General features: G+C 32.5%; 1 protein-coding gene across 3 annotated transcripts; it reads right to left on the bottom strand.

Annotated features, from left to right (window-relative positions):
- Nucleotides 1-8834: 8834 nt before the first annotated feature.
- Nucleotides 8835-13868, bottom strand: LOC112280551 (ethylene receptor 1). Of its 3 annotated transcripts, XM_024516175.3 has the most exons (10): nt 13735-13868; nt 12519-12831; nt 12183-12416; nt 11808-12092; nt 11403-11693; nt 10737-11231; nt 10325-10615; nt 9992-10150; nt 9705-9875; nt 8835-9508 (listed from the first exon to the last, which is right to left on the bottom strand). In XM_024516175.3, exons 2-10 carry the CDS (start codon nt 12753-12755, stop codon nt 9260-9262), a joined length of 2412 nt encoding a protein of 803 aa, XP_024371943.1. In that variant the 5' UTR covers nt 12756-12831; nt 13735-13868; the 3' UTR covers nt 8835-9259. The 3 variants fall into 3 exon arrangements, with proteins under 3 accessions (XP_024371943.1, XP_024371933.1, XP_024371925.1); XM_024516165.3 differs by lacking the exon at nt 13735-13868 and having other exon boundaries at nt 11403-11611; nt 11804-12092; nt 12519-13494; XM_024516157.3 differs by lacking the exon at nt 13735-13868 and having other exon boundaries at nt 12519-13494.
- Between the last annotated feature and the right edge of the window lie 461 nt (nt 13869-14329).

Below are 14329 nucleotides of genomic sequence, written 5' to 3'. Positions count from 1 at the left end.
TATGTAAAACGAAAGTGACGCCTGAGCGGAATCCAAAAGCAATTTCGAATAGATTATCCGAGGCATTTACAACCTAGCGCCTTCGTCGCCAAGACCGGGACAGCCTGCTACCACTGAGTCATATTCAACAGCTTGCTACATCAACCGCTAATCCACAAATTCACAATCACACAAAAGACCGAGGAAGCAATTCTAAAAAATCTATACTGAGTTTCACTGGCCGTTCCGAAAATACCGGACCATTCTGCCATGCTGTCGACTGGTAATTACAAGAGCCACAAGCAAGAGCTGCGGGTCAGTGCAAGGAAACAGTAACAAATCCACTGGCTGACTCCGCAACAAATTCATCACAGCTAAAACAAATATTGCAACAGCTCCAACGCTATTCCGAGGCTCGAAAACAGGACCAAACGAAAAACAACCCCGGACAAAACTAGTTCCAATAACAAGCGCCTAACCCACACGAACTGTAACAGAATCTAGTGACACAACCCCAAGCACCGCAATGATTGCACACTCGGGCTGAAACCGAACAAAAGTAGTCGAAACCAAGTCACAGTGGACAAGAAATTGAGGACCACAGAGCGACACAGCGAAGCCCGATGCCAAAACAAAGGAAACACATAGTACTATGAGAACGGGAAACAAAATGAAAAAAAAAAAAAAAAAAAAAAAAAAACTTTGGCACTACCGTGAGCATGGGAACGGCCAACGCCACGTCCCGGAGACATCAACGCGGAGCAAGGGAGCGATGGCGTGGGGATGAAACCCTAGGTGGAGCGCGTGGGCATGGCCATCGAGACACAGCGTCGGAGACAACGAGGTAGAACTCCACTCGGAGGTGCACGAGGCCGACGAAGAACCAATTGTTTAGGGTTTGAGGGCATACTAGGCACCTCATCCATCCACATATTCATCCGTCTATCCATCCAGATAACGCACTTCTCTCTCCAATCATTCTTCCCTCCCTCCCTCCTCTCCCCAATGCCGGATCACCTAACGAGTTGTTGGTAATGAGGCCAATTCCATTCCTTTTAAAAAAACCCCGACCTCGTCTTGTCTTCTTCCACGGATTGCATCTTTATATTCATAAATACGTTGTCACACCTCACAACAAGAACATCGAGGTATAAGGTGGAATCACATTATATTTGAGTTGTAAAATAAAAATAAAATGAAATAATGGTACTTGATTCTAGGTCTATTGGGTGTCCTAAAATAATGTTGTGTAGGTTTGGAAGCATTTCAAATTTTGGTGGATGGAAAATGTGAGAATTTTTTTGGGAAAAAAAAGTAATGAAAACATTCAGTTGCAGAGCCATGTGTGATTGTAGTGTTTTTCCTATGCATGGATTATGTGTTTGAATTACTGATTTGGTGCATGTTGTTGGTAATATTTGCCTGCTGAATGCATTTGATAAAAATATGAGGCAATACATTCTAAAACATCAAAAAACGCATGCAAAAAAAAACTCTTAAAAAGATACAATATATACAATATGGTTTCAGTCATATTAAAACCATTTACTCACAGAGATATATGCAGATATATATATTTTTTTACAAAAACAGTCCAACTATTTGATAATTTGATTACTCAAGGTATAAATAAAAAGAAATAGAAACCAGAGAAATTTTAATTATTTTTTGATAAAACCATGTTGTTGAAACTAATTGAGATTTGTTTTTGACAAACCTAAAACATTGATGAATGTTTAATATTTAAAGAAAAAAAAAAGAAAAAAAAGAAAAAAAAATCTACCACAAGGTTTTAGAAGGCTTTTGAGTTTGTTTTTGTTTTTTTTTTTTTTTTGTTTGTTTTTTTTTTAAATAATAAAATTCATGTCTAAAACGTCCAAATAGTTGATACATAAAATTTTGAAAATCAAATAAAAAATATAGTTCTTTAACTATTTTTGAAAAAATAAATATATGAAGGTAGAAGGATATGGCTAAGACAAGAAGCTTCTATGAATTGAGCTTTACAAGGAAAGACAAATGTTATCGGTAAAAATAGTCTAATGACAATAATAAGAAGTAGTCTAATTGGGAAATCAACCATAGAAGATATTGGATTAGAATCTTTATTTGTTAAGAAATTATATGATGTCTACATTAAAAATGATAGTAACACCAATAGAGAATTGAGAGAGAGTAATTTATTTGTATCAAAGACCATGAAGGCAACTTAAGAAAGGTCAATTATAGTTGCAATAAAATTTGAAGTAGACTCAAGGTGAGAAAGATCTCTTGTAATAATTATAATAAAAATTATATATATATTTAAAAAAAAAAACTCTATTGATATTAAAATAAAGAAGTCATAAATTAATTTTAAAAAGAGAAATATTTAATAATATTATTAAATTAATATATTAATAATAATTAAACTAAAATAATTATTAAATAAGTTAAACATAAATTCTTATATGTATACTACATAACCAACTCAATAATATAAGTTGCCAATATGTGTAACTATCATGGAAATCTATATTTACTCTAATAATTATTTAGATAATATGAATAGGTTGAAGTAAGTAAAAATAGATAAATTTGATAACATCTTGTAGATGCAACTTTGCTTTTATACGTGTCTATACGTAATTGGTAGGTTGAAAACTTTACAAATAAGTTAGCCACTTATTACACATATAGTACAAATTGGACAAGTAATACACATATAAGAAGCTTGTCTTGCAAATTAGACACTTATTTGATATCATATAGAATATTGCTATATAGCTCTTAATTAGGTAGTATACATAAAAACAATAATAAGACCTTCTTCACTCTTTTCAATTTATTTCTTGCTTCTACTTTAATTTCAAGAATCTTTAGTTTTCTAATCTTTTGGCAATAGCCATTATAATTTTTTTTTACTATACATATTTATTTATTTATTTATTTATTTATTTTAAAAATAAATCACTTGTTTATTTATATTCTTCAAATTTTTGTACTTGACAGTTATATATGGCCAAATTATTGATTAAGTTTCTAATCCACCAATTACTTACAAATACATATAAATTCAAAAATAATTTAAGAATAAAAAATCAAAGATACTTATATATCTACTTTTAATATTTAAAAAAGAAATCTCTAAAACTTTGATACAAATTAAATCCGTCTATTTGACACAATATCCTTTCATAATCCATAATAGCAAATATTATTAAAAAAAATTAGTTATTTCTTTGCTTTTGAATTTTTTTGTACATACTACAAAATACTCCACCTTGGTGAAACAATCTAATAACATAACTTTAGAGCAATAAAAACTTGAGATTGAAAGATCTATGATAAAATCTATAAAAACCAAAGACCATAGTTATTCTTGTATAGGTAATGGTTGAAGAAGTCCATAAGATTAATGAAAAAGAATTTTTGATCTTTAATAAACATTATTTGATTGTACAAAGTTTTTTATTGCCTTATACATTTTAAAAGCTACCAAAAATCTCTTGATAATAGCTCCAAAGTCTTGTTGTATGTAAAATGTCTTGCAGCTGGGAAGTTGTCACAAGCTTGAAGAGTATGTAGTTGTACTTCATCTTTTAGAATACATAAGTATTCCTTGAAATAGAGTAGATTCTTCTTGAATTTCAACTTGGAAGTATTATGAGATTTAAAAAAACATATTCTTAATATCACACACAAGGATTCCAAAGTCATACTTGACTAAATATGCTTAAAAGAAAATTGAATCAATAATTAATATTGATTTCATTGTCCAAAGATGAAGTTGCTCTAACTTCAAAAGAATTTTTTGATAATTTGTTTTATATGAAACTTCGTAAAAATAATCATAATTTTTTTTTTATTAAATTATAATTTTAAATTATAAAGTATTTAATAATATCATAAAAAAATTACATCAAAAAAATTATTTATCTATAAGAATATATAGTTATATATAGTTATATAATTATATAAAATTAATATCCTAATAATTAATCCATTAAAAATTAATAATATCTAATATTTCATCAAAAATTTAAAAATTAAATATATTCTATAGTGTATAATTAATAGTATCAAGTATTTAATATATTTTTTATTTTTTATTATTAATCAATAAAAATAAATACTTATTGGCATTGACATACATATTAATTTAAATAAGAAGTATTAGGTATAAGATAAATGTAAATAGATATGATAATATCTTATAGAAAAGCTTTTTATAAGTTTCATAGATCTGGATTTGATTTTGTAGGTGATTGATAGGTTGAAAATTTAATCAACAATTTGGCCATATATTATATATATTGTCTACTTGTAATAAAAATTTGTCTACTAGCACGCATGTGAAACTTGACTTGCAAGTTAAACACATGTCGAAGATTCTATAGAATGTCACCATATAGCTCTTAGTTAGATAGTATACATAGAAGCAAGAGTGATGTCTTCTTCATCCTTATCAATGCATTTTTTGTCTTTAGTTTTGTTTCAAGAGCCTCTAGTTTTCTTGTTTTTAAAAATAGCCATTCTAATTTAATATTATATCATTTTTTAATGATTATCTATTCTTTTCAAGTAACACAAGCATGTATTGATTCTTTGATTCTTTATAATTCATGTCCTTGAGAATTTTACAAGACTCTTATGTTATTATTCTTATTTTTTTAGGAGTGAATTATTTCATTTTTTTTGTTGTGATTTAAAGATTACGGACTATCCATCTTTAAACTAATATTTTTTGTTTTTTAATAATCATTCTTTTTATAAAGAAAGTGGATTGTTTTTCTTTCTAAATTTTTATATTTGATATTAAAAGTAGAATATTATCATCTTCTAATTTTAATTATAAATTTATTAAATTTATTTTTCATAAAAATAGAATAAAAAATTATAAATACTAAATTTGGATATAAGTGAGAATAAATTTGCAATTATTACAAACCTTCACAAGTTTTTAATATTCATAGGATAGAAATCTCACATATTATTAATGTCAATCATGGGGGTACTATTTCTATGCCTAACAAAGAAGTTAATAATACAATTCAATATTTATGCCAAAAAATTGTGCAATTAAGAAAAACAAATAGATCAACTTCAAAATTGAATCCAAAAAATCTTCTTATTACAAGTATGAAGGATGCAATGATAATTATGCCAAAGAAGTTTTATGGAAGAAGATCAAAATTTCAAAAAATTTTATAGCAAATAAAGTTCTATCTATAATCGCATCCCTCTCAATACTTTAATGGATTTACTCAATTTTGGATTCATTGGTACACTTCTATCTAGAAGTGATCTTTTTTAGTTTGAAACTATGATGGAAAATGATTTACAACTAGTCTATGGTCTTAATTCATTTTTGAAAGTACTTACATGTACATTTAGAAAAAATGATCAAAAAAAGTAATAGAAACTAAATTCCTATCTTTACAAAGATCACATTTAGCCATTCTATATGATATTAAATTTCAAAACCTTACTAGTAATATGGTTTGAAATGACAAAGCCTTTACAAATCAATTTTGATTTGGAGTAAAATATAATATCAAAGACTTATTGGTGACAATGTCAAGAGCAAATTCATTGAAACAATTTATTGCTTAAGTTATTATATGCAATAATTGACTTTTTGAAAGCCACTAAGAATAGAGATTTGGATAGAAAAAAATAAATAAAGTCATGAAGTCAAATCCAAAGTTTCCAAAAACTTATTCATCAAGCCTAATATCTATGTAAATAAATATAATATGTTTTAAATCTCTCAATGAACAAGAAAAGACTTGATGTTGCCAAAAAAGATTGTGGTTAGATTATAGATAATCTAAAAAAATTGTTTAATATTATCCAAAGAAAAAATGCAATTACAAAATAAGAAGCAAGGTTGTCAAAGAGAACAATGTATTAAAAAATCAATTTGTCTAACTATTCTAGACACAATGTAATTGAAATCTTCTGCAACACCAAATAAAAATAATATTATTTCCTCAAATTCTTTGCCTTGATATATGAGAAATCTTTGATTGGAACCAAAAAAATACAAAGTCTTTGTCTTATTAGATTTGAGAGCTTCAACTTGTTTTATAGACAAAGACTTTGACAAAAAAACAAGAAGTATTTGTATTAAAGAAAACTAAGCCTATGCATGTAGAAGTCGTAGATGATTATTTGTTGTCTTTTAGAGATATTATCTATAAAACTATCTCCTTAGATGTAACAACTAATGGAGATAATAGCTTAATATTATTTTATGTTATTATATCTTTCTCTAATCTAATTAATTTAGATTTATTGTTATTAAAGAAGTATAATCTTTGAATAGACTAGATTTCTTGTAATCCTAATTTTTTCTATGGCATAATCCATACTTTTATTATCAAAGTAGAAAGTCATTAGTCCAAATCCACATTGGTAGATATAAGAGCTTTCATGTATATTGCTTAAGCAAGTTTATCTTTTGTTATTTATGCCACACCTATTTATATTAGTAAAAAGATTTTAAGTAGTATTTTAAGCCAATATTGAGATTATCAAGATATTTTTGAGAAAAAAAATATAGATATTTTTTCACAACATCATTTTTATGATTGTTCAATTGATCTTCAAGAAAAAACTCAACTACCACTTAGACCAATCTATAGCTTATCATAGAACAAGTTGTTTGCATTTAAGAAATGCATTCATGAAAATAAGGCAAAGAACTTCATACACTATTCTAATTTTTCAATAAAAGCTCCTATCTTATTTTTGAAGAAATAAAATGGATCATAGCACATATGTGTAGATTATCAAGGATTCAATAAGATTACTATTGAGAATATATATCATCTATTTTTGATATTGGAACTTTTTGATTAATTGAATTAAGAAAAGATCTATAAAAAAATAGAACTTAAAAGAACATACAATTTGATACATATTTAAAAAAAAAAGATAAATCAAAGATTGCATTTCAAATCAAATATAGGTATTTTGAATATAATTTCATGCATTTTGGATCTACAAATGCATTAGTTATTTTTCAATATCTTATAAATGATATTTTTTGAAAATATTTTAGATGATTTTATAATTTTTTTATCTTAATAATATTTTAATCTATTCTAAGAACTTGTAAGAGTATAAACTTTATATTTGTTATGTATTACAAAAACTAAGAAATACATGACTATAGGACAAGATGGAGAAGTTTGTATTTTACTTAACTTAATTTGATTTTATGAAATAAATTATTTTAAATGATGATCTTATAATGGATTTTAAGAAAGTTTAAACTAACATGGATTGAAAGATTTTAAAAACAATAAGAGATGTCTATTGTTTTTTGAGATTTACTAATAATTATTGAATCTTTGTCAAGAATTTTTTTAAGTTGCAACTTTATTTATACATTTGACTTATAAAAAAAAACTTAAATAAAATAAAGAAGTTGAAACATCATTAGAAGTTTTGAAGATAAAATTTACTTTTTATATTAATTTTATTCTAAATTAACTTTTTCAAAGTATTTTTATTGAAAATAGATGCATCAAACTTTGCTTTAAGTGTGATATTCTTACAAATGGGAGTAAATAAAAAACTTCATTCCATAGCTTATTATTCAAGAAAATATTTAGCAACAAACATCAATTACAAGATCTACAACAAAGAACTTCGTACAATTGTAAATTCATTTTAAGAATAGTGTGATTATTTGTTTGATATTTTATATGATAAAAAATCTATATATGAACTATATGTAATAGATATTTTTGCTATCTATTTTGATGCTAGGGCTATAAATCTATGGTCCTTAAGAAACTTCTATAATATATTTTTAATAGCTAATATTTGTAGAGATAAGAACGAGGCTACTTTTAGTCTTATTTATAATATTCTTATATTTTAATCTTAATTTTAGACTATTTAATTTCTTTGTATTAGGCAATAGCTATTCTTATTCATTTTTATTTCATATATATTTATTTTTTTTCTTATTATTTTTTTCTTTTTTTTGTTAATAATAAGTAGTTATATTATCTTTTGGATTTTGTCTAGATTTATGTCCTTGAAACTATGTCCATAATGATTCATAATTACTTCTAACATATAAAAATCTTTTTTTGCATTTAATAAGTTATTTAAAATAAATAGAAAATTTTGTATTTATTATTGTAGCATATAAAATTATTATAATTAATAATCTTATATTAAATATATACAATCGTAAATTATCAAAAAATACACACACACACACACACACATATATATATATATATATATATATATATTTGTGTGTTATTTAACATGTTTTATATTTTTTTATTTAGTAAAGAAAGAATATATTAAAAAATTGATTAAAATTCAAAAAGATACTAATAATTAAATTTTAATTAAATTATTTTTTAAATAAAATAATAAGAATCAAAATTTTAAGATATTCAAAAAAAATCTAAAAAATAAAATTTGAATTAATAAATATTTATTTTATTTTATTTTATTAGGTTTATTTTTAAAAATTGGTAAGAAAAAAATTAATAATATTTATTATAAGTATTATTTTTTCATATATATATATATATATATATATATATATTATCAATTATTTTTTCATATATATATATATATATATATATATATACATATATAAAATACCATTTTTTGTCAAAAAATATTAACAATTTTAGACCCTCTCACTTACACTCAAAGAGTGCAGTGGAGAGAGAAAGAAAAAATTAAAATTAAAATTAAAACTTTTGCAACTTTTTTTTTGAATAGTTAATACATTATTCTTTTGGTTGGGAAAAAGATTGCACATCTTCTAGTTTATCAATCAATACTTTGTTGATAGTCATTTCTTTTGCATAGATGTCACAATGACCACAATATGCTCAACTTAATCAACCATTTTCTTAATGAACATATTAATTACACATGCAAATTGTGTTTTAGTGAGGCAACAAATTAGGACTCAACAAAAATTGTACAATATTCCCCCCACGTTCAAAATACCTTTGGAAACCAAAAGTGTTGAACATATGTGGGATTTCCCATGATTGTTGAACTATGTCAATGATTCTGTGTCCACTACATGGGTGTGCAGCTGCTGCTTAGGTTCGGAGTTTATGCAGAATCGGAGATGTTGTACGTTAAGCTCACTGTTAGAACACAAGTCCCATTTATGACCATTTTGTTTGTTGAGTACCTCCAAAACAGATTTTTCTTAGAGCATTTCCAAGTGCACTTTCATGGCTGAGTAGTGGGTGCAGATGCAGTTATTGAATCACTCTTCAGCATTCTCATACTTTGCTCCTCACCTTGCAGGTGGGGCTGATAACTGAGGAGGAGGTTCTTTGCATTCTTCTCGAAGCTCTATCAACTTGAGCAATTCTGTTTTGAGGAGGGACAAGCTGATGGGCTTCATGAGGACGTAGTCCATGCCAACCTCAAAGCAATGCTCCCGGGTCTTGGTGTCGGAGTTGGCTGTGAGTGCACATATTATGGGCCTTGCAGGTTTGTCATACCTCTTGATTAATTCTCTAGCAACTGTGAAACCGTCCATCTGCGCAGAATTCAAGACATGACTCAATAAGCGTCATGGCAACAAGACCTTGCACAAAGGGCAAAGCCGTTCAACTTTTAAGTAGGAAACTATCATCCTAGTAGCTTGGGTAATGAATTGTGACAAGATCGTCAAGGGCCAAGCTTCGGTTAATAGTGTTATCAGAAGCTTGGTGTCGTAGGCTGGAACAACACACCTCAGGCATACACAGATCTAAGAGAAGAATTTGGAATTGAGATGGTCCTCTCTCATCAATGACGTCCAAGCACGCTTGGCCAGAATCCAGGACTGTGGATGTGCACCCGATGTTGTCAAGTAGACGCCTCGTGACAATTCTGTTTATCGAGTTATCGTCTACAACTATGACCTGTTCACAAACGTAAGCAGGATCAAGTCAATGGCAAGTGGTAGGCTATGGAGGGCAAGGCGGTCCGTGCAGCAGCTGTCACTACAAATTTTGAATTTGACAGAGACGCATTTTACCTCCAAACCTGTTAGCTCGGCGGGTGAGGTTGGCTTTTTCGGCCCTTCTTTCAAGGTCGGCTGCTGACGGTCGTGATAAATGCCGACTGTGATATATAACTTGCATGTTGTTCCCTCTCCCAGTCCCTTGCTTTCCAGCCAAATTTTCCCTCCCATAAGCTGCCACAGGATAGATTGTTTCGCTTGTCAGATCTAACAAACTAACAGATATAATTCCTGTAGTTAGATAATTTCTTCGATTTCTGACATTTAGATTTGCACTTGCAGCCATTCACACCAGATATTCTAGAATCCTCACTAACTTCAGAAGAGTAAGGTTTTTCACTATGGTACCTCCACAAACTTCTTCGAAATGGCAAGACCTAAGCCAGTCCCCCCGAAGTTGCGAGTAGTTGTGCTATCAGCCTGTACAAATTTGTGGAACAAGCGCGGCACGTCTATTGCCTTGATGCCGATCCCGGTATCAACAATGTCAACGTGAATGTGGCGGTACTCCAAGAACCTTCTCGGTGTTACTGGCAACTCCGCTCCAGTCGCCATAACTGGGCGAAAGTCGCTTATGTCTCCGACTCTCAGCGCAACTCGAACTGTTCCTTCCAAAGTGAACTTGATGGCATTTCCAATCTGAGGTGATCTCAAACTAAGTACTAAGAAATATGTATGAATCCCTTCAAAAGTACGCAAAAAATAAAATAAAATAAAAAAAATACATAGAAATCTATCTCTTATGAGAAAACTGGCTCACCACGTTCAGCATAACTTGAAGTAACCGGTTACTATCTCCAAAGACATCACCAGGGAAGTCCGGCGTCCAGGACATTGTGAAAGAAATGTTTTTCTGAGAAGCCAGGGGACGGACAATATTCTCCACCTCGCCCATTAAAGCAGTGAGGTTGAAAAGAGTTAAATCTAAAGCTAGGCCACCGCTTTCGAGTCTCGAGAAATCTAGAATGTCATTTATTAACGACGAAAGAAGACTGCTACTCTTGGCCATGGTCTCTACCATGGAGTGTTGATCTTCCGTCAAGTTTGACTGCGACAAAATTGAATTGAGGGCTATGAGGGCATGCATGGGCGTCCGCATCTCATGATTCATCACAGCTAGGAAATCGTTGCGTGCAGCCACTGCTTCCTCTGCTTCCTTCTTCGCGATTTCCAGAGCTAGATTCTGAGCAATCAATTGATCTCGTGCTCGCATGGATTCCTCTAATACTGTTGCATGCGAAAGTGCAACTGCAACCTGATTGACTTGAATCAGGTTTAATAGTAAGAGTGAGGTCAACATATGTGTCGTCAAAAGAAACAAATAATCAATATAAGAACTCAGAATGCAGGAATACGCAGCTCGAAGAGATGTGAAACGTGCCTTGCAGTTTGGGGGTTGCAAGGCGCTATGCTAGACGGACAATACCTGGTCAGCAACAGCTGTGACCATTTCAAATTCATGGCCCTGCCACTTTCTCTGTGGATCAGGAGCCAATACAAGCACCAGAAACGCATAAGACGATGCTTCAGGAAGATGACCATTGGTCACGTTGGCTTCGCGGAAGTCTTTGAAATGAGAGGTACTCATACAGGGCAGCCTCACAGCTACAACACGATCTTCTAATACCGTTCCATCTGCCAATTTCGTACAAGCCCCGTGCCTCATCAATAAAATGGAATTGTAGGGAACAAGCACCGCGCCCTGATTGCAAAGAACCTGACCATGATCGAACCATCACGTTTAGGTTCTGCCTCAGACACCAGTAAGATGCTGGGTTCATACAATCGATAATGAATGGAAGTCAATCTCGTAGGGTGTGATAATACCTACATGTTGGATGCCTGGATCCATTTTAGAAATGGTAGGTGAACTACTGACAGACCTATTCTTGTCCTCATCCAGCTCATGTGTGAGCTCGAATTGATCGCTGTCCTCGGTAGGCATCCAGATGTTGCAGCTTTTGAGCTTGAGAGTTTGCGAAAGTTCCACTAGAGTTGTCTTCAAAATAGTGTGTCGGTTGAGTGTGCTCCGGATCTCATGAGTTAGCATGCGCACATGTGTCCCCGCCTCTTCCTTCTTCTTCATTGCTCCTACCTCCTTATCTAACTCTGCAGTCTAGAAACCGATTATATATCAACTTTTTTGAACTTCAAAGATTCCTTCAGAAATCATGAAACGGAACGTAAATGCTCACGAATCGTGTACCTTGCCCACAAGATACAACTCGCGTTTTTTGACCCCTAGAACTTCGGGAATGACCCAGCTCAGGGTGAAAGCGGTAGCACAGGACACAAAGGCAGTGGAGACTTTGAAGAACGTCATCGTTCTGGTGGCACTAGCCGCCATTGTAAGAAATGTCCAGACATTTGTGAGATGCGTCAGGCCACAGAGAACAATGAATGCACCGAATTCTGCCACGACCCACTTGTAGGGGAATACCTGCGTCAGTCACCACATTATTGCAAGTGATTGAGATCGATTCTCTGTCATAGCGAGCAAGGATTCTACTGACTCTCAATCATCAACAGTGTGGTTCATTACCTGTGCTTTGTAGATGAAGAACAAGAGCTCCACTGGGATAGAGAAGTATGCAAGCGCAATGAGGATGTCTGAGATAAGCTGCCACCGTATCATCTCCATGTAGCTAGGGATGTGGGGATGAGCGAGCAGACAGCTCTCACACTGATCAGATGCTTCGAGCACCATTGTGGTGCAAGGTTCTGTGCAGTACTGCTCGCCAGCGTGATTCACCAGCTTTTGGGTCTGCATCACGTCCATCAGAGAATAATTTCCAGAGAAGAATTGTCTTCTTATGACTGCTGCAACGCCAGCTGGATTTGTGATTAATAAAATGCTGCAGAAGAGGATCCATAATGTCATAAAATTCTTCTCCATTTATGAATCTCTCCCAGTATAATCGCGTATCACCTGGAGCAACTTAATATCTGTTTGTGTCGCTCATGGAGCACAACTGCAAACATGACAAGCACTGAACCAATATCGTATCCCACGTTTCAAGCTCCGTCAAGCTACGGAGCTTTTGAAGATCCTGGGTTTGATTGTTATTATGCTCTGTACAATAACCTAGACAGCAAAGTTTACAAACTAATTCATACAGAAGCGCATAATCTGAAAGATCTGCCAACAAAGAAGGCAGATTGTCTTCCTTTTCATGCGATTTGCGTGTGTATATCATAGATGACTATGCGTCACCACAACAGAAGCTCTTCAAAAGAAAACTTATGCTGAACGAATCGTGCACGAATCTAAACTAGCAGTAATGAAAAGCCATCAACGAGAGAAGCTCCTCATTCATTCAGACTTAAAGATCTAATCAATTTTGAAAGGTAACTGCGGGAAATGTGAGGCTTGGAAGGGATGAGACTCAGATGGTCACGGCCAAATCGGTACTCCACCTCAGCACGAAAATCCCCTTCCAAGATACTTGTTAACGCTAGGAAGATCATACGATGAGGGTTTTGCAAAGCAGCGTGGAAGGTGAAAGGATCAAGAGGAGACCACAAACAGCAGTGACGTTACACACATTCTGCACTGGCAATTAACCCACTTACTGATCGTGAGAACTACGACTCACAACCAGGCTCAACAGATCGCACAGGTTTGGGATGAACTTGCTATCTCAGAGAAAGTTTGGAGCCCATAATAGGAAACCAATATGTTGAAAATGCGAGCAATAAAAAAATGCAACCGCAAGTAAGGCGAATTGTTCAAAAAGAAAGATATGGAAAAATCTTACGCTGCTAACTTCAGTGAATTATGGCACAAGGTGTGGTCGCCTTCTTACAGACATGGGTTACGCAAACTTGGTGTATCGCGATCATCGTCTCTTCGGCTCCAGCGAATGTCACAAGTTACTGTTTTCTGTTAGCCCGGTATCTGATCACGTGCGAAAATATACGAACTTCTATAACTACATTCAGTTATCCATTGTGACAGCACGTTGGACAACTGACAAAGACGGGTCAGTGCGAGCTCCGGCTCTTCAAATGATGCTTCCGAGGACCAGCACAAACACGATGAAGTATTCCTGCAGAAAGTATGCCATCATTGGCCAAAGAAGTTCACATGTGGTGAGGGCTGCAAATCGTCGAAATAGTTTGAAAAGAAGACGTGCCAGCAGCAGCGCAAGCCACGACTAACATTTCCAGAAAATTTTATGGACGAATTTCCTGGCAAGGTATTTAAACAACAGCACAGGCCCAGCTGTTGGCCACAGAGGTAGATTGCGTAGGTCACCAGATTTTGACACCGTGGACGTCCTGTGCATTCCCAGACTCATATCTTGGACTCAATTATCACGAGAGGGTTGAAGGCGCAAGTCACGCTCAAGA

Source organism: Physcomitrium patens, chromosome 1, assembly GCF_059467195.1.
Source record: "Physcomitrium patens ecotype Gransden chromosome 1, ASM5946719v1, whole genome shotgun sequence".
NCBI lineage: Eukaryota > Viridiplantae > Streptophyta > Bryopsida > Funariales > Funariaceae > Physcomitrium > Physcomitrium patens.
This window is presented reverse-complemented; position numbering and strand designations above follow the sequence as displayed.